Below are 25,912 nucleotides of genomic sequence, written 5' to 3' on the forward strand. Positions count from 1 at the left end.
TGATGGGTGAACGGGACTGGGTGCGAGTTAGGACACGGGGCAGTGAGCACAGGGGGTGATGGGTGAACGGGACTGGGAGTGAGTTAGGACACGGGGCAGTGAGCACAGGGGGTGATGGGTGAACGGGACTGGGTGTGAGTTAGGTCACGGGGCAGTGAGCACAGGGGGTGATGGGTGAACGGGACTGGGTGTGAGTTAGGACACGGGGCAGAGAGCACACGGGGTGATGGGTGAACGGGACTGGGTGTGAGTTAGGACGCGGGGCCGTGAGCACAGGGGGTGATGGGTGAACGGGACTGGGTGTGAGTTAGGACACGGGGCAGTGAGCACAGGGGGTGATGGGTGAACGGGACGGTGTGAGTTAGGACACGGGGCAGTGAGCACGGGGTGATGGGTGAACGGGACTGGGTGTGAGTTAGGACACGGGGCAGTGAGCACAGGGGGTGATGGGTGAACGGGACTGGGTGTGAGTTAGGACACGGGGCAGTGAGCACAGGGGTGATGGGTGAACGGGACTGGGTGTGAGTTAGGACACGGGGCAGTGAGCACGGGGTGATGGGTGAACGGGACTGGGTGTGAGTTAGGACACGGGGCAGTGAGCCCAGGGGGTGATGGGTGAACGGGACTGGGTGTGAGTTAGGACACGGGGCAGTGAGCACAGGGGGTGATGGGTGAACGGGACTGGGTGTGAGTTAGGACACGGGGCAGTGAGCACGGGGTGAGGGGTGAACGGGACTCGGTGTGAGTTAGGACACGGGGCAGTGAGCACAGGGGGTGATGGGTGAACGGGACTGGGTGTGAGTTAGGACACGGGGCAGTGAGCACGGGGTGAGGGGTGAACGGGACTCGGTGTGAGTTAGGACACGGGGCAGTTAGCACAGGGGGTGATGGGTGAACGGGACTGGGTGCGAGTTAGGACACGGGGCAGTGAGCACAGGGGGTGATGGGTGAACGGGACTGGGTGTGAGTTAGGACACGGGGCAGTGAGCACAGGGGGTGATGGGTGAACTGGACTGGGTGTGAGTTAGGACACGGGGCAGTGAGCACAGGGGGTGATGGGTGAACGGGACTGGGTGTGAGTTAGGACACGGCAGTGAGCACGGGCTGATAGGTGAACGGGACTGGGTGAGAGTTGGGACACGGGGCAGTGAGCACAGGGGGTGAGGGGTGAACGGGACTGGGTGTGAGTTAGGACACGGGGCAGTGAGCACAGGGGGTGATGGGTGAACGGGACTGGGTGTGAGTTAGGACACAGGGCAGTGAGCACGGGGTGAGGGGTGAACGGGACTCGGCGTGAGTTAGGACACGGGGCAGTGAGCACAGGGGGTGATGGGTGAACGGGACTGGGTGCGAGTTCGGACACGGGGCAGTGAGCACAGGGGTGATGGGTGAACGGGACTGGGTGTGAGTTAGGACACGGGGCAGTGAGCACAGAGGGGTGATGGGTGAACGTGACTGGGTGTGAGTTAGGACACGGGGCAGTGAGCACAGGGGGTGATGGGTGAACGGGACTGGGTGCGAGTTCGGACACGGGGCAGTGAGCACAGGGGTGATGGGTGAACGGGACTGGGTGCGAGTTCGGACACGGGGCAGTGAGCACAGGGGTGATGGGTGAACGGGACTCGGCGTGAGTTAGGACACGGGGCAGTGAGCACAGGGGGTGATGGGTGAACGGGACTGGGTGCGAGTTCGGACACGGGGCAGTGAGCACAGGGGTGATGGGTGAACGGGACTGGGTGTGAGTTAGGACACGGGGCAGTGAGCACGGGGTGATGGGTGAACTGGACTGGGTGAGAGTTAGGACACGGGGCAGTGAGCACAGGTGGTGATGGGTGAACGGGAGTCGGTGCGAGCTAGGACACGGGGCAGTGAGCACGGGGTGATGGGTGAACGGGACTGGGTGTGAGTTAGGACACGGGGCAGTGAGCACGGGGTGATGGGTGAACTGGACTGGGTGAGAGTTAGGACACGGGGCAGTGAGCACAGGTGGTGATGGGTGAACGGGAGTCGGTGCGAGCTAGGACACGGGGCAGTGAGCACGGGGTGATGGGTGAACGGGACTGGGTGTGAGTTAGGACACGGGGCAGTGAGCACAAGGGGTGATGGGTGAACGGGTCTGGGTGTGAGTTAGGACACGGGGCAGTGAGCACAGGGGGTGATGGGTGAACGGGACTGGGTGTGAGTTAGGACACGGGGCAGTGAGCACGGGGTGATGGGTGAACTGGACTGGGTGAGAGTTAGGACACGGGGCAGTGAGCACAGGTGGTGATGGGTGAACGGGAGTCGGTGCGAGCTAGGACACGGGGCAGTGAGCACGGGGTGATGGGTGAACGGGACTGGGTGTGAGTTAGGACACGGGGCAGTGAGCACGGGGTGATGGGTGAACGGGACTGGGTGTGTGTTAGGACACGGGGCAGTGAGCACAGGTGGTGATGGGTGAACGGGAGTCGGTGCGAGCTAGGACACGGGGCAGTGAGCACGGGGTGATGGGTGAACGGGACTGGGTGCGAGTTAGGACACGGGGCAGTGAGCACAGGGGGTGATGGGTGAACGGGACTGGGTGTGAGTTAGGACACGGGGCAGTGAGCACAGGGGGTGATGGGTGAACGGGACTGGGTGAGAGTTAGGACACGGGGCAGTGAGCACAGGGGGTGATGGGTGAACGGGACTGGGTGTGTGTTAGGACACGGGGCAGTGAGCACAGGTGGTGATGGGTGAACGGGAGTCGGTGCGAGCTAGGACACGGGGCAGTGAGCACGGGGTGATGGGTGAACGGGACTGGGTGCGAGTTAGGACACGGGGCAGTGAGCACAGGGGGTGATGGGTGAACGGGACTGGGTGTGAGTTAGGACACGGGGCAGTGAGCACAGGGGGTGATGGGTGAACGGGACTGGGTGAGAGTTAGGACACGGGGCAGTGAGCACAGGGGGTGATGGGTGAACGGGACTGGGTGTGTGTTAGGACACGGGGCAGTGAGCACGGGGTGATGGGTGAACTGGACTGGGTGAGAGTTAGGACACGGGGCAGTGAGCACAGGGGGGTGATGGGTGAACGGGACTGGGTGCGAGTTAGGACACGGGGCAGTGAGCACAGGGGGTGATGGGTGAACAGGACTGGGTGTGAGTTAGGACACGGGGCAGTGAGCACAGCGGGGTCATGGGTGAACGGGACTGGGTGCGAGTTAGGACACGGGGCAGTGAGCACGGGGTGATGGGTGAACGGGACTGGGTGTGAGTTAGGACACGGGGCAGTGAGCACGGGGTGATGGGTGAACGGGACTGGGTGCGAGTTAGGACACGGGGCAGTGCGCACGAGGTGATGGGTGAACGGGAGTGGGCGTGAGTTAGGACACGAGGCAGTGAGCACGGGGTGATGGGTGAACGGGACTGGGTGCGAGTTAGGACATGGGACAGAGAGCACAGTGGGGTGATGGGTGAACGGGACTGGGTGCGAGTTAGGACACGGGGCAGTGAGCACGGGGTGATGGGTGAAAGGGACTGGGTGTGAGTTAGGACACGGGGCAGTGAGCACGGGGTGCTGGGTGAACGGGACTGGGTGTGAGTTAGGACACGGGGCAGTGAGCACAGGGTGATGGGTGAACGGGACTGGGTGTGAGTTAGGACACGGGGCAGTGAGCACGGGGTGATGGGTGAACGGGACTGGGTGTGAGTTAGGACACGGGGCAGTGAGCACAGGGGGTGATGGGTGAAAGGGACTGGGTGTGAGTTAGGACACGGGGCAGTGAGCACGGGGTGATGGGTGAACGGGACTGGGTGTGTTAGGACACGGGGCAGTGAGCACGGGGGGTGATGGGTGAACGGGACTGGGTGTGTGTTAGGACACGGGGCAGTGAGCACAGGGGGTGATGGGTGAACGGGACTGGGTGTGAGTTAGGACACGGCAGTGAGCACGGGGTGATGGGTGAACGGGACTGGGTGAGAGTTAGGACACGGGGCAGTGAGCACGGGGTGATGGGTGAACGGGACTGGGTGTGAGTTAGGACACGGGGCAGTGAGCACAGGGGGTGATGGGTGAACGGGACTGGGTGTGAGTTAGGACACGGGGCAGTGAGCACAGGGGGTGATGGGTGAACGGGACTGGGTGTGAGTTAGGACACGGCAGTGAGCACAGGGGGTGAGGGGTGAACGGGACTGGGTGTGAGTTAGGACACGGGGCAGTGAGCACGGGGTGAGGGGTGAACGGGACTGGGTGTGAGTTAGGACACGGGGCAGTGAGCACAGGGGGTGATGGGTGAACGGGACTGGGTGAGAGTTAGGACACAGGGCAGTGAGCACGGGGTGAGGGGTGAACGGGACTGGGTGTGAGTTAGGACACGGGGCAGTGAGCACAGGGGGTGATGGGTGAATGGGACTGGGTGTGAGTTAGGACACGGGGCAGTGAGCACAGGGGGTGATGGGTGAACGGGACTGGGTGTGAGTTAGGACACGGGGTCAGTGAGCACAGGGGGTGATGGGTGAACGGGACTGGGTGTGAGTTCGGACACGGGGCAGTGAGCACGGGGTGATGGGTGAACGGGACTGGGTGCGAGTTAGGACACGGGGCACTGAGCACAGGGGGTGATGGGTGAACGGGACTGGGTGTGAGTTAGGACACGGGGCAGTGAGCACAGGGGCTGATGGGTGAACGGGTCTGGGTGTGAGTTAGGACACGGGGCAGTGAGCACAGGGGGTGATGGGTGAACGGGACTTGGTGTGTGTTAGGACACGGGGCACCGAGCACAGGGGGTGATGGGTGAACAGGACTGGGTGTGAGTTAGGACACGGGGCAGTGAGTGCAGGGGGTGATGGGTGAACGGGACTGGGTGTGAGTTAGGACACGGGGCAGTGAGCACGGGGTGATGGGTGAATGGGACTGGGTGTGAGTTAGGACACGGGGCAGTGAGCACAGGGGGTGATGGGTGAACGGGACTGGGTGTGAGTTAGGACACGGGGCAGTGAGCACAGGGGGTGAGGGGTGAACGGGACTCGGTGTGAGTTAGGACACGGGGCAGTGAGCACAGGGGGTGATGGGTGAACGGGACTGGGTGTGAGTTAGGACACGGGGCAGTGAGCACGGGTGATGGGTGAAAGGGACTGGGTGTGAGTTAGGACACGGGGCAGTGAGCACGGGGTGAGGGGTGAACGGGACTGGGTGTGAGTTAGGACACGGGGCAGTGAGCACAGGGGGTGATGGGTGAACGAGACTGGGTGTGAGTTAGGACACGGGGCAGTGAGCACAGGGGGTGATGGGTGAACGGGACTTGGTGTGAGTTAGGACACGGGGCAGTGAGCACAGGGGGTGAGGGGTGAACGGGACTGTGTGTGAGTTAGGACACGGGGCAGTGAGCACGGGGTGCTGGGTGAACGGGACTGGGTGTGAGTTAGGACACGGGGCAGTGAGCACAGGGTGATGGGTGAACGGGACTGGGTGTGAGTTAGGACACGGGGCAGTGAGCACGGGGTGATGGGTGAACGGGACTGGGTGTGAGTTAGGACACGGGGCAGTGAGCACAGGGGGTGATGGGTGAAAGGGACTGGGTGTGAGTTAGGACACGGGGCAGTGAGCACGGGGTGATGGGTGAACGGGACTGGGTGTGTTAGGACACGGGGCAGTGAGCACGGGGGGTGATGGGTGAACGGGACTGGGTGTGTGTTAGGACACGGGGCAGTGAGCACAGGGGGTGATGGGTGAACGGGACTGGGTGTGAGTTAGGACACGGCAGTGAGCACGGGGTGATGGGTGAACGGGACTGGGTGAGAGTTAGGACACGGGGCAGTGAGCACGGGGTGATGGGTGAACGGGACTGGGTGTGAGTTAGGACACGGGGCAGTGAGCACAGGGGGTGATGGGTGAACGGGACTGGGTGTGAGTTAGGACACGGGGCAGTGAGCACAGGGGGTGATGGGTGAACGGGACTGGGTGTGAGTTAGGACACGGCAGTGAGCACAGGGGGTGAGGGGTGAACGGGACTGGGTGTGAGTTAGGACACGGGGCAGTGAGCACGGGGTGAGGGGTGAACGGGACTGGGTGTGAGTTAGGACACGGGGCAGTGAGCACAGGGGGTGATGGGTGAACGGGACTGGGTGAGAGTTAGGACACAGGGCAGTGAGCACGGGGTGAGGGGTGAACGGGACTGGGTGTGAGTTAGGACACGGGGCAGTGAGCACAGGGGGTGATGGGTGAATGGGACTGGGTGTGAGTTAGGACACGGGGCAGTGAGCACAGGGGGTGATGGGTGAACGGGACTGGGTGTGAGTTAGGACACGGGGTCAGTGAGCACAGGGGGTGATGGGTGAACGGGACTGGGTGTGAGTTCGGACACGGGGCAGTGAGCACGGGGTGATGGGTGAACGGGACTGGGTGCGAGTTAGGACACGGGGCACTGAGCACAGGGGGTGATGGGTGAACGGGACTGGGTGTGAGTTAGGACACGGGGCAGTGAGCACAGGGGCTGATGGGTGAACGGGTCTGGGTGTGAGTTAGGACACGGGGCAGTGAGCACAGGGGGTGATGGGTGAACGGGACTTGGTGTGTGTTAGGACACGGGGCACCGAGCACAGGGGGTGATGGGTGAACAGGACTGGGTGTGAGTTAGGACACGGGGCAGTGAGTGCAGGGGGTGATGGGTGAACGGGACTGGGTGTGAGTTAGGACACGGGGCAGTGAGCACGGGGTGATGGGTGAATGGGACTGGGTGTGAGTTAGGACACGGGGCAGTGAGCACAGGGGGTGATGGGTGAACGGGACTGGGTGTGAGTTAGGACACGGGGCAGTGAGCACAGGGGGTGAGGGGTGAACGGGACTCGGTGTGAGTTAGGACACGGGGCAGTGAGCACAGGGGGTGATGGGTGAACGGGACTGGGTGTGAGTTAGGACACGGGGCAGTGAGCACGGGTGATGGGTGAAAGGGACTGGGTGTGAGTTAGGACACGGGGCAGTGAGCACGGGGTGAGGGGTGAACGGGACTGGGTGTGAGTTAGGACACGGGGCAGTGAGCACAGGGGGTGATGGGTGAACGAGACTGGGTGTGAGTTAGGACACGGGGCAGTGAGCACAGGGGGTGATGGGTGAACGGGACTTGGTGTGAGTTAGGACACGGGGCAGTGAGCACAGGGGGTGAGGGGTGAACGGGACTGTGTGTGAGTTAGGACACGGGGCAGTGAGCACGGGGTGATGGGTGAACGGGACTGGGTGTGAGTTAGGACACGGGGCAGTGAGCACAGGGGGTGATGGGTGAACGGGACTGGGTGTGAGTTAGGACACGGGGCAGTGAGCACAGGGGGTGATGGGTGAACGGGACTGGGTGTGAGTTAGGACACGGGGCAGTGAGCACAGGGGGTGATGGGTGAACGGGACTGGGTGTGAGTTAGGACACGGGGCACCGAGCACAGGGGGTGATGGGTGAACGGGACTGGGTGTGAGTTAGGACACGGGGCAGTGAGCACAGGGGGTGATGGGTGAACGGGACTGGGTGTGAGTTAGGACACGGGGCAGTGAGCACAGGGGGTGATGGGTGAACGGGACTGGGTGAGAGTTAGGACACGGGGCAGTGAGCACAGGGGGTGATGGGTGAACGGGACTGGGTGTGAGTAAGGACACGGGGCAGTGAGCACAGGGGGTGATGGGTGAACGGGACTGGGTGTGAGTTAGGACACGGGGCAGTGAGCACGGGGTGATGGGTGAACGGGACTGGGTGTGAGTTAGGACACGGGGCAACGAGCACGGGGTGATGGGTGAATGGGACTCGGTGTGAGTTAGGACACGGGGCAGTGAGCACAGGGGGTGATGGGTGAACGGGACTGGGTGTGAGTTAGGACACGGGGCAGTGAGCACAGGGGGCGATGGGTGAACGGGACTGGGTGTGAGTTAGGACACGGGGCAGCGAGCACGGGGTGATGGGTGAATGGGACTCGGTGTGAGTTAGGACACTGGGCAGTGAGCACAGGGGGTGATGGGTGAACGGGACTGGGTGTGAGTTAGGACACGGGGCAGTGAGCACGGGGTGATGGGTGAACGGGACTGGGTGTGAGTTAGGACACGGGGCAGTGAGCACAGGGGGTGATGGGTGAACGGGACTGGGTGTGAGTTAGGACACGGGGCAGTGAGCACAGGGGGTGATGGGTGAACGGGACTTGGTGTGAGTTAGGACACGGGGCAGCGAGCACAGGGGGTGATGGGTGAACGGGACTGGGTGCGAGTTAGGACACGGGGCAGTGAGCACAGGGGGTGATGGGTGAATGGGACTCGGTGTGAGTTAGGACACGGGGCAGTGAGCACAGGGGGTGATGGGTGAACGGGACTTGGTGTGAGTTAGGACACGGGGCAGCGAGCAGAGGGGGTGATGGGTGAATGGGACTCGGTGTGAGTTAGGACACGAGGCAGTGAGCACAGGGGGTGATGGGTGAACGGGACTTGGTGTGAGTTGGGACACGGGGCAGCGAGCACAGTGGGTGATGGGTGAATGGGACTCGGTGTGAGTTAGGACACGGGGCAGTGAGCACAGGGGGTGATGGGTGAACGGGACTGGGTGTGAGTTAGGACACGGGGCAGTGAGCACGGGGCGATGGGTGAACGGGACTTGGTGTGAGTTAGGACACGGGGCAGCGAGCACAGGGGGTGATGGGTGAACGGGACTCGGTGTGAGTTAGGACACGGGGCAGTGAGCACAGGGGGTGATGGGTGAACGGGACTGGGTGTGAGTTAGGACACGGGGCAGTGAGCACGGGGTGATGGGTGAACGGGACTGGGTGCGAGTTAGGACACGGGGCACTGAGCACAGTGGGTGATGGGTGAACGGGACTGGGTGTGAGTTAGGACACGGGGCAGTGAGCACAGGGGCTGATGGGTGAACGGGTCTGGGTGTGAGTTTGGACACGGGGCAGTGAGCACAGGGGGTGATGGGTGAACGGGACTTGGTGTGTGTTAGGACACGGCGCACCGAGCACAGGGGGTGATGGGTGAACAGGACTGGGTGTGAGTTAGGACACGGGGCAGTGAGTGCAGGGGGTGATGGGTGAACGGGACTGGGTGTGAGTTAGGACACGGGGCAGTGAGCACGGGGTGATGGGTGAATGGGACTGGGTGTGAGTTAGGACACGGGGCAGTGAGCACAGGGGGTGATGGGTGAACGGGACTGGGTGTGAGTTAGGACACGGGGCAGTGAGCACAGGGGGTGAGGGGTGAACGGGACTCGGTGTGAGTTAGGACACGGGGCAGTGAGGATGGGTGAAAGGGACTGGGTGTGAGTTAGGACACGGGGCAGTGAGCACGGGGTGAGGGGTGAACGGGACTGGGTGTGAGTTAGGACACGGGGCAGTGAGCACAGGGGGTGATGGGTGAACGAGACTGGGTGTGAGTTAGGACACGGGGCAGTGAGCACAGGGGGTGATGGGTGAACGGGACTTGGTGTGAGTTAGGACACGGGGCAGTGAGCACAGGGGGTGATGGGTGAACGGGACTGGGTGTGAGTTAGGACACGGGGCAGTGAGCACAGGGGGTGATGGGTGAACGGGACTGGGTGTGAGTTAGGACACGGGGCAGTGAGCACAGGGGGTGATGGGTGAACGGGACTGGGTGTGAGTTAGGACACGGGGCAGAGAGCACAGGGGGTGATGGGTGAACGGGACTGGGTGTGAGTTAGGACACGGGGCACCGAGCACAGGGGGTGATGGGTGAACGGGACTGGGTGTGAGTTAGGACACGGGGCAGTGAGCACAGGGGGTGATGGGTGAACGGGACTGGGTGTGAGTTAGGACACGGGGCAGTGAGCACAGGGGGTGATGGGTGAACAGGACTGGGTGAGAGTTAGGACACGGGGCAGTGAGCACAGGGGGTGATGGGTGAACGGGACTGGGTGTGAGTTAGGACACGGGGCAGTGAGCACAGGGGGTGATGGGTGAACGGGACTGGGTGTGAGTTAGGACACGGGGCAGTGAGCACGGGGTGATGGCTGAACGGGACTGGGTGTGAGTTAGGACACGGGGCAGCGAGCACAGGGGGTGATGGGTGAATGGGACTCGGTGTGAGTTAGGACACGGGGCAGTGAGCACAGGGGGTGATGGGTGAACGGGACTGGGTGTGAGTTAGGACACGGGGCAGTGAGCACAGGGGGCGATGGGTGAACGGGACTGGGTGTGAGTTAGGACACGGGGCAGTGAGCACGGGGTGATGGGTGAACGGGACTGGGTGAGAGTTAGGACACAGAGCAGTGAGCACAGGGGGTGATGGGTGAACGGGACTGGGTGTGAGTTAGGACACGGGGCAGTGAGCACGGGGTGATGGGTGAACGGGACTTGGTGTGAGTTAGGACACGGGGCAGCGAGCACGGGGTGATGGGTGAACGGGACTTGGTGTGAGTTAGGACACGGGGCAGTGAGCACAGGGGGTGATGGGTGAATGGGACTCGGTGTGAGTTAGGACACGGGGCAGTGAGCACAGGGGGTGATGGGTGAACGGGACTTGGTGTGAGTTAGGACACGGGGCAGCGAGCACAGGGGGTGATGGGTGAATGGGACTCGGTGTGAGTTAGGACACGGGGCAGTGAGCACAGGGGGTGATGGGTGAACGGGACTTGGTGTGAGTTAGGACACGGGGCAGCGAGCACAGGGGGTGATGGGTGAATGGGACTCGGTGTGAGTTAGGACACGGGGCAGCGAGCACAGGGGGTGATGGGTGAACGGGACTTGGTGTGAGTTAGGACACGGGGCAGCGAGCACAGGGGGTGATGGGTGAACGGGACTCGGTGTGAGTTAGGACACGGGGCAGTGAGCACAGGGGGTGATGGGTGAACGGGACTGGGTGTGAGTTAGGACACGGGGCAGCGAGCACAGGGAGTGATGGGTGAACGGGACTCGGTGTGAGTTAGGACACGGGGCAGTGAGCACAGGGGGTGATGGGTGAATGGGACTCGGTGTGAGTTTGGACACGGGGCAGTGAGCACAGGTGATGGCTGAACGGGACTGGGTGTGAGTTAGGACACTGGGCAGCGAGCACAGGGAGTGATGGGTGAACGGGACTGGGTGTGAGTTAGGACACTGGGCAGCGAGCACAGGGAGTGATGGGTGAACGGGACTGGGTGTGAGTTAGGACACTGGGCAGCGAGCACAGGGGGTGATGGGTGAACGGGACTCGGTGTGAGTTAGGACACGGGGCAGTGAGCACAGGGGGTGTTGGGTGAACGGGACTGGGTGGGAGTTAGGACACGGGGCAGTGAGCACAGGGGGTGATGGGTGAACGGGACTGGGTGTGAGTTCGGACACGGGGCAGCGAGCACAGGGGGTGATGGGTGAATGGGACTCGGTGTGAGTTCGGACACGGGGCAGTGAGCACAGGGGGTGATGGGTGAATGGGACTCGGTGTGAGTTCGGACACGGGGCAGTGAGCACAGGGGGTGATGGGTGAATGGGACTCGGTGTGAGTTCGGACACGGCAGTGAGCACAGGGGGTGATGGGTGAATGGGACTGGGTGTGAGTTCGGACACGGGGCAGTGAGCACAGGGGGTGATGGGTGAACGGGACACGGGACAGCAGAGGTTTGGAGGAGAAGCTGGTACAGCTGTGTCATCTCCAGCAGCCTGAAGAGGCAGCTCTTCATTCTTGCCTAGTGACTGTGAACGGTTCATGCGATACAGTGGGCAGGTGCGGGCCATCTGCTTCAGGTCCCAGCTGATCTGCCTGGCACAGCTCCTTGGTTCGTCATGCTCTTGGCTGAATTCCTGTTGGAGGGAAAGCTTCAAAACAAATTTGAGTGACACTTGATTAACAAGGGGGATGGAAAGAACTGTGTATCTGTCACATTTTGAGAATTTCTGCCCGTTTAACGTAGGGAGGATTTTAATGTAATTTCTATTTATTGATATTGTGATTAAGTTCAATTCTTGCTGCAGTTGTACAGGGCCTTGGTAAGACCACATCTTGAGTATTGTGTGCAGTTTTGGTCACCTTATCTGAGGAAGGATGTTCTTGCCATGGGGAGAGTGCAGCGAAGATTCACTAGACTGATACCTGGGATGGCAGGAATGACGTATGAGGAGTAATTGGGTCGATTGGGCTTATACTCGCTGGAGTTTAGAAGAATGAGAGGGGATCTCATTGAAACTTATAAAATTCTAACAGGACTAGACAGACTAGATGCAGGAAGGATGTTCCCGATGGCGGGGGAGTCCAGAACCAGGGGTCACAGTCTAAGGATAAGGGGTAAGCCATTTAGGACAGAGATGAGGAGGAATTTCTTCACCCAGAGAGTGGTGAACCTGTGGAATTTTCTACCACAGAAGGCAGTAGAGGCCAATTCATTAAATATATTCAAGAAGGAGTTGGATATATTTCTTAAGGCTAAAGGGATTAAGGGATATGGGGAGAAGGCAGGGACCGGGTACTGAGTTTGGATGATCAGCCATGATCGCACTGAATGGCGGAGCAGGCTCGAGGGGCCGAATGGCCTACTCCTGCTCCTATCTTCTTCTTTCTATATTTCAGCTGAATTGAAGTTAAATTCACAGCATACAGCCTTTGAGAACACAGATTAGAATCAGGAAATAAGGAGTCAGACTCTGGCCAAAGGAGCCTCGATTTTAACTCCAGGCGGATTCCCCGCTCGGGATCGAGTTAAAATTACAGTCGGGTCTCAATGATGTCATCGAGCCGCAACATGTACATGTAAAGAAGGACCCCTGTTGACTCCGGGCGTGTGTCCTTGCTGCCTGCTCAGGGGAGCAGGTTAAAATTGCAGATGTTGTGACCATGGAGGCTTTCCGACAGACAAGAGCCACGGTGAGTTTAACTGCCCACCCGCCAGGTTTCTGCTGAGCGAGTAGGGTTAAAATCTCCCCCGGTGAGACTCACTAACCCACCCCAGAGAGAGAATTGGGGGATGTGCTGGAAGAGCCTCACTCATATGGTCCAAAGGCGGGTAGAGGAGAGCGGCCAGGAAAGCACTACGCTAATAGCTGGTTTGAATGGCAGCTCAATTAACCAATCCCCAGACAGGGAGAGCTGGGATAACAACAGAAAACGCTGGAAAAACTCAGCGGGCCAGGCAGCATCCGTGGAGAGAGAAACAGAGTTAACGTTTTGGGTCGATGACCCTTCGTCAGACCAAAAGGTCATTGACCTGAAACGTTAACTCTGTTTCTCTCTCCACGGATGTTGCCTGGCCTGCTGAGTTTTTCCAGCGTTTTCTGTTGTTATTTCAGATTTCCAGCATCCGTGGTGTTTTGCTATTGTATTAGGGAGAGCTGGGGGCAGGTCAGAAGTTAAGCATCTGCCTTCCTGTCCTGCAAGAGAAGAGCGTTACGATGTGCAAAGGGAGTCTGCAAAATCTGATGAGAGAAACCGGGACCGAGAACTCCCTCCTCAATTGTAGTGCTGACTAGATTCAGGGGGAATAGTATTTGGAAGAGCGTTATTATTTTCCATGTTACAAGGAGCATCACAGAATAAGACAAAATTTAGTGTAATGGCCACGCTGGTCATTTACATATTATTTGTGAAATAAATCAACCTGTTGCTCAGTAATTAGCCTTGTCCCACTAACGTGTTTAGCAGTTCACCTTTCAGAAGATGGCAGGAATGCCTGTGTGAGATTGCACTATCAAGTCCTCACAGCAAGCGGCTTTCGCTGTCATGACCCCCGGGTCACGTGATTGTATGACTAGAGATTGGGCAGTAAAGGTAAACTCCTGAACATAAGGGACGCGGGGCTTGCTTATGAGATAGGCCAGCGGTGCTGAAGGACCTGTGATACCTTAGAGGGCTCCTCTCCTGATGTGTGATAATCTTGCTGACCTTGAACATTCATTTGGGGTGGGCTGGGTTAGGGCTGCCTCATTACTGGTGTAACTGCGTTGGATTTGGCTGCTTGGCATGCATTGGGCAAGGAGCCGGTGAGTTTCTGGTTGAGTCCGGATTTCCCAGTCCCAGTTTGCCCCATGACTAGTGGTGGAACGGCCAACAGCCAAGTGCCACATATGTGGTGGAGACACCACCAGCCATCTGTGCCAATCTTTGCCAGTCGTGCTTGCCAGGAAATAGGAGCCTGCTCCTGCTCCTTATGTTCTTATATTCAAACAGTCCAAGCCTCTGTTGGATTACAGGAAAATTGGAGTATTATACAGGCGGAGATTTGTCGGGAGCAGGAGATGTGATGGGAGGAAGGGTTCGTGACTTTCGAAAGGCGGGGGGTGGGGAACAGGTGACATTATATGAGGAGAGGAGGGAAAAAAGAAAGATTTGCATTCCTATAGCGCCCTTCACCACCTCAGGACGTCCCCAAGCCATTGAAGTACTTTACAGCCATTGAAGTACTTTTTGAAGTGTAGTCACTGTTGTAATGTGGGAAACACGGCAGCCAATTTGCGCACAGCAAGCTCCCACAAACTGCAATGTGATAACAACCAGATCATCTGTTTTAGTGACGCGGGTGGAAGGATAAATATTGGCCCAGGACACTGGGGAGAACGCCCCTGCTCCTCTTCGAACAGTGGCCCTGGGATCTGTGTCCACCTGAGAGGGCAGACGGCTCCTCCTCCGACAGCACGGCGCTCCCTCAGCACTGCACTGGGAGTGTCAGCGTAGATTTTTGTGCTGAAGTCTCTGCAACCCACAACCTTCTGACTCAGAGGCGAGAGAGCCACCCACAGAGCCACGACCAACACTTATTATAATGCTTCAGGAAGCAAAGCACTTAGTTAAAGCAATCACATGCGGCCCTCCAAGCACATTTCACTGTCCTGTGAAAGCAATGAGGCTCCCTCGCCTTCAGCAGCAGCAGTGTAGATTCCAATTAGTGCTGATAGTGGGGAGTGTCGTGGTGTGAGGGAAGAGCGGCTCAACTATTAGCTGGGCTACAGCATTTGAAATTTATTGGTTTCTTTTAAGAGTAATTCTTGCAGTGACCTCAGCTTGTCTCTGCCGGGATCACTTAAAATATTCATAACCCGTCTAATATCCAAATCCTCACTTTCTCTCTTGGTTTTTTTTAAGCCCAGTCTCTGGTAGATTTGTGCCTCTCTGATTTCACAATGCAGAGCATTAGATGAGGAATAAACTAGTAAGAGTTTAATAATGGAAAAGTCGTAACAAGCCATAACTGGATTCTTAACTGATACGGATGCAGTAATAATTCTGTTCAGTGGCTCAGCTTTAGATCATGTGGAGGGCAATCGTGAGCAGACTGTTTCATGGACTGATGGTCTAATACAATTAACTGATTGCTTTCACTGATTGTGCAAAGCACTCGAGGTAGGAAAGCAATCATCTTCCATTTAATCGCCAAACACCCTGGCTGACGTCAGCAAACTCCACACAGACTGGGGCTCAAACCTGGCCCCTTCCTAGTCCGTATGGTGACTCTCAGCTGGCCAGGGCACTGTGCAGGCGTGGAGGGGAGATCATGAACCATGATAGATAGTCCCGCTGGTGGGGGAGTCTAGGACAAGGGGACATCACCTTAAAATCGGAGCCAGGCCATTCAGGAGAGAAGTTAGGAAACACTTCTTCACACAAAGGGTGGTGGAAGTGTGGAACCCTCTCCCACACAAAGAGCTCAATTAATCATTTTAAATCCTAGAGCGATAGATTTTTGTTAGGTAAGGGTATTGAGGGCTATGGAACCAAGGCAGGTGGATGGAGTTAGGATACAGATCAGCCATGATCTCACTGAATGACAGAACAGGCTCGAGGGGCTGAATAGCCTCCTCCTGTTCCCATGTTCCAGACACCGAAATCTTGCTTATTCAACTCTCTACCCCGCTCCCCCCACTGGGTGGCAGTCTATGCCATTGGTTTAGCAATGAAGATTTGAAGAATTTGCCCAATTTGTGTTTAGATGGCTGTTTCTAAGTATACTGCTCGATAGCAAATCTAGGAGTAGGAGGGAAGTGGTGAACTGTTTGGTTTTTGGAGGGGATCACAGCCGAGTCCGATTCTGTCGCCTCCCATTTTCCACACGTGCACATTTTCTATCAGGAGTCACTGCACAGAGATCAGGAGCGGGAACCCTGGCCGATTGATTTATTCTCCTTACTCCAGTCTCCAGGATTAGTAATATAAAACTCTTCTCCCAGGTGTGTGTACGCTGCTAATTCGGTTCGGTACGGTACAGGTACGGTAGCATAGTGGTTCTGTCACTGGGCTAGTAATCCAGTGGCCTGGACTAATGATCCAGACAGGTGAGTTCAAAGCCACCATGGCAATCTGGAATAAAAAGCTAGTATCAGTAATGGCGACCATGAAACTGCTTGATTGTCGTAAAAACCCATCTGGTTCACTAATGTCCTTTAGGGAAGGAAATCTGCTGCCCTTACCCGGTCTGGCCGATATGTGACTCCAGACCCACAGCAATGTGGTTGACTTTTAACTACCCTCCGAATGACCTAGCCAGCCACTGTGCTCGCCACCACCTTCTCGAGGGCAGCATCTGCTGGCCTGGTGAACGAATAAAAAAAATAATCCTGCTCTCAGCTGCTCAATCTTATTGTTTGACGGTGAGCTCCGTCTGCTTCTCCTCGGTTACTCTGGACTACCCAACAGCTGAGAGGGTAGATGCTCCTGCTCCTCCTCGTGCTGCCCCTGGGAGATGCTGCTCGGGAGTGACTGCCCCTCCTCCCCGCCCCCAATATCCCTCTCCCAGGAGGAGTGCGTGGCCTGTACTTAAAAACTCCCCCCCCCCCCCCCCCCCCCCCAAAAACCCCGGCCAGGTTGGTGTGACTGAGGCCTGAAACTCAATCCATCGCCCCGCCGCACCGTGCTATAATCAAACGTGCCCAGAAGCAAAACAAATTATCTGCTGAGTTTCGACTTCCTGCAGAGGAGCGACATTTGCTGGAGTCTACTTTCTTCCTTCTCCTGAAAGTGCTGACTCTCACTCGAGCACAGCTCCACGTCACTTCACCAAGTGAGCATGTATAAGCTCAGATAGTGAGTGTCAGCGCACAGTTCAATTACTGAGCCCCACCCTGACATCATCCAACACCCACACACACATCCCAGCGATCAGGAGCAGCATTGCTGCTTGTTCTCTCTCGCTGTCTCTCGCTATCCTTTTCTACCTTTCTCTCTCACCCTCTCCCTCCGTATCACTCCCTCTCACTCCCTCCCTCTTTCCTCTCCCTCTCTCTGCTCTCACTTCTTCCCTTCTCGTTCTCTCTCTATCTTCCCTCCCTCTCGCCCCACCCTATCTCTTCTCCCTCTCCTCTCCCTCTGGCCCCTCCCTATTGCTCCTCTCCCTCTCTCCCTTTCCCTCTCTCCCTTTCCCTCTCTCGCTCTCCCTCTTTCCCCTCCCTATTGCTCCTCTCTCTCTCCCTCTCGCCCCTCCCTCTCCAGCTGCTGAGGCCAGCTGACCCACTCCAGGCAAGATTAACTGGATAGATTGTGGATGAAACTGAGGGCCTTCGTCAAATCAAACAATGGATTTGCATTTACATAGAACCTTTCATGTACTCAGGACATCAGGATACACGTCACAGCCAATGAAGTGTGAAGGGCAGTCACTGTCATTACTTAAGCAAACACAACAGCCAATTTGCGCAGAGCACGATCCCACTAAGTCTGTATGGTTCCGTTCCACACCAATCAGCGTACCAATGTTTTCTGTTCCAAACTATCTCCTTCGTCTTCCCTTTAAACATTTTGTACCATATTGATTTACTGGACCCTCCCTTCGCCCCACCATTGGTGGCCATGCCTTCAGCTGCCGAGGCCCTAAGCTCTGGAATTCCCTCCCTAAGCCTCTCCGCCCCTCTCTCTCCTCCTTTAACACCCTCCTTAAAACCTCCCTCTGTGACCCAGCTTTTGGTCACCCCTTCCTAATATCTCCTCCTTTGGCTCGGGTCCATTTTTGTCTGATTTATGCTTCTATGGAGCGTCTTGGAGCATTTTACTATGTTAATGATGCTGTATAAATGCAAGTTGTTACTTTTAAAATTCAAACGAGTCAATCTCAGTTAAAATTCCAGAGGCTGATGAGAGACAGAAGAAACGATGCCCAGTGTAACGAGCGCACTGTAGGTGACACATCTGTGACGCTGAGTGGCTCGCAACAAATTTAATGAGGCACCTCCCACCTTTAAAAAGAGGGAGCGGCTGTAGAACACTAAGCTTGGGTCGGACTCTTCAATAACTGACAACCAGAAGAAGTTTTCTACTCCTGCCTACACTACTCGCAGCATCCAAAAGAATTCCCGAGTAGTTCTACCAACAACTCTGGGAGCATTCTCACCTCTGAGTCAGAAGGTGGCGGGTTCAAGTCCCACTCCAGAGACTTGGGCACAAAATCCAGGCTGACACTACAGTGCAGTACTGAGGGAACGCCGCAATGTCGGAGGGGCAGTACTGAGGGAGCGCTGCACTGTCGGAGGGTCAGTACTGAGGGAGCGCCGCACTGTCGGAGGGGCACTACTGAGGGAGCGCTGCACTGTCGGAGGGGCAGTACTGAGGGAGCGCCGCACTGTCGGAGGGGCACTACTGAGGGAGCGCTGCACTGTCGGAGGGGCAGTACTGAGGGAGCGCTGCACTGTCGGAGGGTCAGTACTGAGGGAGCGCCGCACTGTCGGAGGGGCACTACTGAGGGAGCGCTGCACTGTCGGAGGGGCAGTACTGAGGGAGCGCTGCACTGTCGGAGGGTCAGTACTGAGGGAGCGCCGCAATGTCGGAGGGGCAGTACTGAGGGAGCGCTGCACTGTCGGAGGGGCAGTACTGAGGGAACGCCGCACTGTCGGAGGGGCAGTACTGAGGGAGTGCCGCACTGTCGGAGGGGCAGTACTGAGGGAACGCCGCACTGTCGGAGGGTCAGTACTGAGGGAGCCCCGCACTGTCGGAGGGGCAGTACTGAGGGAGCGCCGCACTGTCGGAGGGGCAGTACTGAGGGAGCGCTGCACTATCGGAGGGGCAGGACTGAGGGAGCGCTGCACTGTCGGGCAGTAGAGGGAGCGCCGCACTGTCGGAGGGTCAGTACTGAGGGAGCGCCGCACTGTCGGAGGGTCAGTACTGAGGGAGTGCCGCACTGTCGGAGGGGCAGTACTGTGGGAGCGCTGCACTGTCGGAGGGTCAGTACTGAGGGAGCGCTGCACTGTCGGGGCAGTATTGAGGGAGCGCTGTACTGTCGGAGGGGCAGTACTGAGGGAGTGCTGTACTGTCGGAGGGGCAGTACTGAGGGAGCGCCGCACTGTCGGAAGGGCAGTACTGAGGGAGCGCCGCACTGTCGGAGGGTCAGTACTGAGGGAGCACCGCGCTGTCGGAGGCGCAGTACTGAGGAAGTACTGCACTGTCGGAGGCGCAGTACTGAGGAAGTACTGCACTGTTGGAGGTGCCACCTTTCGGATGAGACGTTAACCCGAGGCCCCGTCTGCCCTCTCGGGTAAAACATCCCACGGCCACTATTTCGAAGAAGAGCAGGGGAGTTCTCCCCAGTGTCCTGGGCCAATATTTATCCCTCCACCAATCACTAAAAACAGATAATCTGGTCATTATATTGCTGTTTGTGGGAGCTTGCTGTGTGCAAAATGGCTGCCGCGTTTCCTACATTACAACGGTGACTTCAAAAAGTACTTCATTGGCTGTAAAGCGCTTTGGGACGTTCTGAGGTCGTGAAAGGCGCTATAGAAATGCAAGATCTTCCGATTCCTTTAGTTTAAGATAGTAGATCAATGTTGGAGAAAAATAGGAAGTCTGTGAACTTCACAGAAGTAGAGGGCGGGGAGATCTCAGACTGGTTTCACTCCAACAAGCCGTTTCCCAGATGAAAGGGCTGAGGTCTGGTATTGTTAAGGGAGAAGTGGATTCTGCTGAATAGCCACCTAATTCTAAAATGTTTAAAATAGAGAACTTTGTTCATTTATCCATGTGCCCTCCTACAAACCACACCCCCCACCCCCACCTCTTCTCCCAGCTCAGAGGTAGCAGGGGAGCAGCAGCCATTTTGTACCAGACTCCCTCTCACCCGAACATGGCATCACACAGCGATCGCGGCTCCTCTTGGTAGGTTTTAAGGAGCGTCTTAAAAGAGGAAAGAGGTGGAGAGATTTAGGGAGGGAATTCCAGAGCTGAAGGTTCAGGCAGCTGAAGGCACGGCCGCCCATGGTGGAGCGATTCAAATCAGGAATGGGCAAGAGGCCAGAATTGGAGGAGCGCAGAGATCTCGGGAGGGTTGTAGAGCTGGAGGAGGTTACACAGATAGGGAGGGGCGAGGCTATGGAGGGATTTGAAAACAAGGCTGAGAATTTTAAAATCGAGACGTTGCAACAGAAATAAAGCTTGAAATGCAGGAGCTACGATATAATCGACAACAGCCCCGGTATGTACATGTGCAGGATTCCTACTCCAGTGAACAAACTCTCAAACTTATTTCAGGAGCCTAGAGAAAGGGAGTAAAGAAGTGTGTGGGGGGGAGGGGGAGGGGGTGTGTGCGGATGGATAACAACTCTATATGGTGAGGGAAGGGAGAGAGATTCTACTGAGGGGGAGCGGGATAAAGGAGGACTATCTTGTTTAGAGGGATAGAGTAGAGAGTAATACAGGCACGTCTTGGAGAATGTGGTACGTCAGTGAATGAGAGTCAAAGAGATAAACTATATACATGGGGGAGGGGGTGATGGATTGAGTAAGTTGTAAGAAGGGAGAGGGAGAGATACTCTTGGGGACGGGGCGGGGGTACCTGTTTGAGGAATGGCAGAGAGAAAGAGGCCTTGTTGAGCAGGTGAGTGGACAGGAAGTAATGTCCAGTTATTGGGGTGGGACCATCACTCGTTCTGGGGACGGAGCAGTCAGCTGCTGTCAGGGTTTAACAGGCCCACAACCATAGACCATGAGCAACAGAATGGGAGATCCACTCCCCTTATCTTGACAAAATAGAACACAGCCGAATTTCAGGTTATAGTTCAGCCGTGGAGCTGGTGTCATCGACCCAAGTAGGGTTCCCAACCCTCCATTCGGCCCTTCGAGCCTGCTCCGCCATTCAATAAGATCATGGCTGATCTTCTACCTCAACTCCACTTCCCCCGCCCTATCCCCATATCCCTTGATTCCCCTAGAGTCCAAAAATCGATCTCTGTCTTGAATAGACTCAACGACTCAGCATCCACAGCTCTCTGGGGTAGAGAATTCCAAAGATTTACAGCCCTTTGAGTGAAGAAATTTCTCCTCATCTCAGTCTTAAATGGCCAACTCCTTATCCTGAGACTATGAACAATGAGAACTTGCATTTATACAGCGCCTTTAATGTAGTAAAACGTCCCAAGGCGCTTCACAGGAGCGATTATCAAACAAAAGTTGACACTGAGCCACATAAGGGGACATTAGGGCAGGTGACCAAAGAGGTAGGTTTTAAGAAGGATCTTAAAGGAGGAAAGAGAGGGGTAGAGGTTTAGGGAGAAAATTCCAGAACTTAGGGCCTCAGCAGCTGAAGACACGGCCACCAATGGTAGAGCGCTTAAGATTGGGGATGCGCTAGTTCTAGACTCTCCAGTCAGGCGAAACCGCCTTTAGCATCTACCCTGTCAAGCCCTCTTAAGAATTTTATATGTTTCAATGAGATTACCTCTCATTCTTCTGAACTCCAGAGAATATAGGCCCAACCTGCTCAATCTCTCCTCAAATCCTCTCATCCCAGGAATCAATCCAGGGATTCCATGCAGTGCACACATCATCCTTGACCGAGAGGGCCAATAGTAGCCCCTTGTTTCCAGGCCTCTTGACAATGCCCTTCTGGCACCAGCCCCGCACAGAGTAGAGCGAGAATGGTCTTGAGTGGCCAATAATTTACCCCTCCCCTGAGAGAGAGAGAGAGCCTCTCCTCACCCTTGTACCCCTGCCCACACGATGCCACCCCTGCCCACACGATGCCAGAGGGGAAATCTGGGAACTTGCTCCATGAAGAGTAGTGGCTGAGGTTGACCACTTTTGTTGGACTGCCCAGCCTCTGCTCTATCCTCATTTTTAGCCAGGAGCGAGGTAATGCAGTCAGCACTGACAAGCCATGAGTGGTCTCGATGTAATTAAAGGCCCTGTGTCTGCTGTGGTGTCACAACCCCAACTTGTGGCGCCTCAGAAAAAAACATTGTGCAACTGTGAAGCAAAAATCATAATTGACTCAAATAACTGGCAGAGATCAGGAGAAACTGTTCCCAGGGGCAGGAGGGTCGGTAACCAGAGGGCACAGATTGAAGGTCATTGGCAAAAGAACCAGAGGGAGATGAGAATTTTTTTTTACACAGCAAGTTGTTATGATCTGGAAAGCGCTGCCTGAAAGGGTGCTGGAAACAAATTCAATAGTAAACATAGAAACAGGAGTAGGCCATTCGGCCCCTCCAGCCTGCTCCGCCATTTAATGAGATCATGGCTGATCATCCAAATTCAGTACCCTGCCCCTGCTTTCTCCCCATACCCCTTGATCCCTTTAGCCTCAAGAAATATATCCATCTCCTTCTTGAATATATTTAATGAATTGGCCTCCACCGCCTTCTGTGGTAGAGAATTCCACAGGTTCACCACTCTCTGGGTGAAGAAATTCCTCCTCATCTCTGTCCTAAATGGCTTACCCCTTATCCTTAGACTGTGACCCCTGGTTCTGGACTCCCCGGCCATCGGGAACATCCTTCCTGCATCTAGTCTGTCCAGTCCTGTCAGAATTTTCTAAGTTTCAATGAGATCCCCTCATTCTTCTAATAGTAACTTTCAAATTGTCCTCCGCCGCGTCACAGGAGCGATTACCAAACTTACTTTGGCCCTGAGTCACCCAAGGAGATGTTAGGTTAAATACATGGGGTTATGGGGATAGGGTGGGATATGTGTAGGGGTTACGGGGATCGGGTGGGATATGTGTCGGTGCAGGCTTGATGGGCCGAAATGGCCTCTATCTGTACTGTGAGGTTTCTGTGATTCTGTGACATGTGACCAAAAGCCTGCTCAAAGAGATAGGTTTTAAGGAGCAGAGCAAGGCGGAGAGGCTTAGGGAGGGAATTGGTGCGAGTTAGGATATAGGCGGCTGGAATTTGGATGAGCTGAAGTTTACCGCGTTCTCGTGTACCTTTTAATGCTAACTAGTAGTTTGGGTGTGCAACTAACAAGCAGCCGCAGAGCTGATGGTAGACAGTGACTGCTCCCACACACGCCGACAGGCTGACTGTGGTCATGGTGTTGAATCGCAGAGCTCGATGCAGACAGCTCCATTTCCTGAAACTCACTGGAGGAAGCCCAGCTGCATTGTTTTAACACTGAATGGATTGGTTCACACTTTCCGTTCCAATCTGCATGGGTTTGGAGAGGAAGACACCTGGCTTTTCCCCTTTGGGCACTTCTGTTGCTGTATTCTGAAAGAGTTCAGAACTCTGAATCTCACATTCAACTGCGGTGATGATTAGGGCAATGCTGTCCCTGCACCAGGGCCAGTCAAACGCTGTGAGGACCCCCGACCTCAACTGACAAACACCCATCATTTTATATGCAGTTGCCAGCACTTTCTGTCGAAAGTATTCAGAGTACTGAAGGATTATCATTGAAGTGAGCCGTCAGAACATGACTAAACTAAGCCTCAACAGAACTTTTCTTTCCTGGAATCACACCGCACAGAAGGAAGCCATTCGGCCCATCGTGCCTGTGCCGGCTCTTTGAAGGAGCTGTCCCAGTTAGTCCCACTCCCCCTGCTCTTTCCCTATAGCCTTGCAATTTTTTTCCTGTTCAAGTGACTATTGAATCTGCTCCCAGCGTCAGTAATCGGTTACAGCAGGAGTAGGAACTTCCAGAGCTGGGAGAGATGGTTGCTGCCTCTGTTTCTCCCTGAAGGTGCCCGCTCTTGTCTGGCATAGTCCGCTAGCCCGCCGGGACCTTGGCCGAGTCGCCATTCTAGAGTGAGCCTTTGGGACGGTTTGTGTTGGGAGATATTTGACTGTGGAGGGCATCACGGCTGACCCCAGTCCTAGACTTCCATTCGCGTTGCAGCAACGGTTGCTGGATGTTGATCAGGTGCAAGCTGATTCTATCCTCCCCCCAACTCCCAACCCAGCTACTACAGCACCTTCAGGACACTGAGGCGGGTTCTACCTCCTTGGGTCAGCTCATTCAGCACCGATCAGGGATCCAAACTGGGGCCTTGCTATTCAACAACAACTTGCATTTATATAGCGCCTTTCACATAGTAAAACGTCCCAAGGTGCTTCACAGGAGCGATTATCAAACAAATTTTGACACCGAGCCACAGAAGGAGATATTAGGACAGGTGACCAAAAGCTTGGTCAAAGAGGTAGGTTTTAAGGAGCGTCTTGGAGGAGGGAGAGGTTCAGGGAGGGAATTCCAGAGCTTAGGGCCTTGGCATTCGAAGGCACGGCCGCCAATGGTGGAGCGATTAAAATCGAGGATGTTCAAGAGGCCAGAATTGGAGGAGTGCAGATATCTCGGAGGGTTGTAGGGCTGGAGGAAGTTACAGAGATGGGAAGGGGCGAGGCCATGGAGGGATTTGAAAACGAGGATGAGAATTTTTTAATTGAGGCATTGCCGAACCGGCTGCCACTATAGGTCAGCGAGCACACGGGTGATGGGTGAACGGGACTTGGTGTGAGTTAGGACACGGGGCAGCCGAGTTTTGAATGAGTTCAAGTTTATGGAGGATGGGAGGTCGGCCAGGAGTGCGTTGGAATAGTTGAGTCTAGAGGTAACAGGCATGGATGAGGGTCTCAGCAACAGATAAGCTGAGGCAAGGGGTGGAGACGGACGATGTTACGGAGGTGGAAGTACCTTTACACGGCGAGGCAGTGGGGAGCTCGGGTATTCTGCTTGGAACATACATTGTCGGAACGTGGTGGCAGTTTTCACTTCATCTGTTTGTCCTGTTCCTTTCCCAGGAGGACAAGCTCAATGCTTTGATGAAAGCGGCAGGAGTTACAGTGGAGCCTTTCTGGCCGGGCTTGTTTGCAAAGGTACCGCACTCGATAATGAAAGATGATATTTGTCAATCTGTAGAGATTTGCACCATTATAATTTCAACCTCGCTCAGGCGGGGAGTCTCCGCTCCCTCATGGAGTCGGCAAGCCCCGTTCAAATCTACTCGAATCACTGGGGATAAATATCGACAACTCTTGACAGTAAAGTGGGTTGGGGAGCTCACCACTTTGCCAAAGAATTTAAATGTAGAAAATGATTCTTCTGTCTCAGCCTCAGATGTTGATATCAGTGCTGGAACTTGAGGGCTGAAACCTGACCGAAACCTGTATTGGGGTTTGAGTACTGAACTGAGAGCAGTGCTTAATCTTTATTCATTCTCAGGGTATCGGCAAAGTTAAGGATGCACAAAATTGGCCGTAGTTGGAGGAATGGAGAGTTCTTGGGGGGCATTGTAGGGATGGTGGAGGTTACAGAGACAGGGAGGGGCTAGGCTGTGAATGGATTTAAACACGAGGGTGGGAATTGTAAATGGGAGATGTTGGGTGACCGGGAGACAATGTTGGGATGCAAGGACAGAGGTAATGGGTGACCGGGACTTGGTGCGAGTCAGGATGCGGGCAGCATAGTTGGAAATGAGCAGCACTTTATGGGAGGCCGCCAGGAGAGCACTGGGATAGTCTAGTCTGGGAATGTCAGAGGCGTGGGATGAGGGTTTCAGCGGCCGATGAGCTGAGGCAGGGGCGGACACGGGCGATGTTACGGAGCTGGAGGTAGACAGCATTGGTGATGGGGAGAATATGGGGTCGGAAGCGCCGCTCGGGGTTAAGTAGGACACCGAGGTTGCAAACAGTCTGGTTCAGCCTGAGATAGAGGCAAGGGAGGGGCATGGAGTCGGTGGCAAAGGTAGAGAGTTTGTAACGGGGCAAAGACAATGGCTCCGATCTTCCTCATGTTTGCCGCTCAACTAAGGTTATATGTTGGACAAGCAGCGAGACAGCACAAAGGCAGTGGCGGGGTCGAGAGAGGAGATGGAGAGGTAGAG

The 25,912-nt window shown here is 55.9% G+C and overlaps 1 protein-coding gene across 2 annotated transcripts in view; it reads left to right on the forward strand.

Annotated features, from left to right (window-relative positions):
• The window catches only part of LOC147108937 (large ribosomal subunit protein P1-like), a 45,620-nt gene that overhangs the window by 14,163 nt on the left and 5,545 nt on the right, over positions 1–25,912 (forward strand). For both annotated transcript variants that reach the window (XM_086005895.1, XM_086005897.1), the window contains one exon: positions 24,831–24,905. In XM_086005895.1, coding sequence (XP_085862021.1) covers positions 24,831–24,905 — 75 coding nt within the window. The remainder of the gene's footprint in view (positions 1–24,830; positions 24,906–25,912) is intronic.

This window comes from Somniosus microcephalus, chromosome 13 (genome assembly GCF_052327205.1).
Source record: "Somniosus microcephalus isolate GS21.2 chromosome 13, FLI_Smic_1.0, whole genome shotgun sequence".
Classification (NCBI taxonomy): domain Eukaryota; kingdom Metazoa; phylum Chordata; class Chondrichthyes; order Squaliformes; family Somniosidae; genus Somniosus; species Somniosus microcephalus.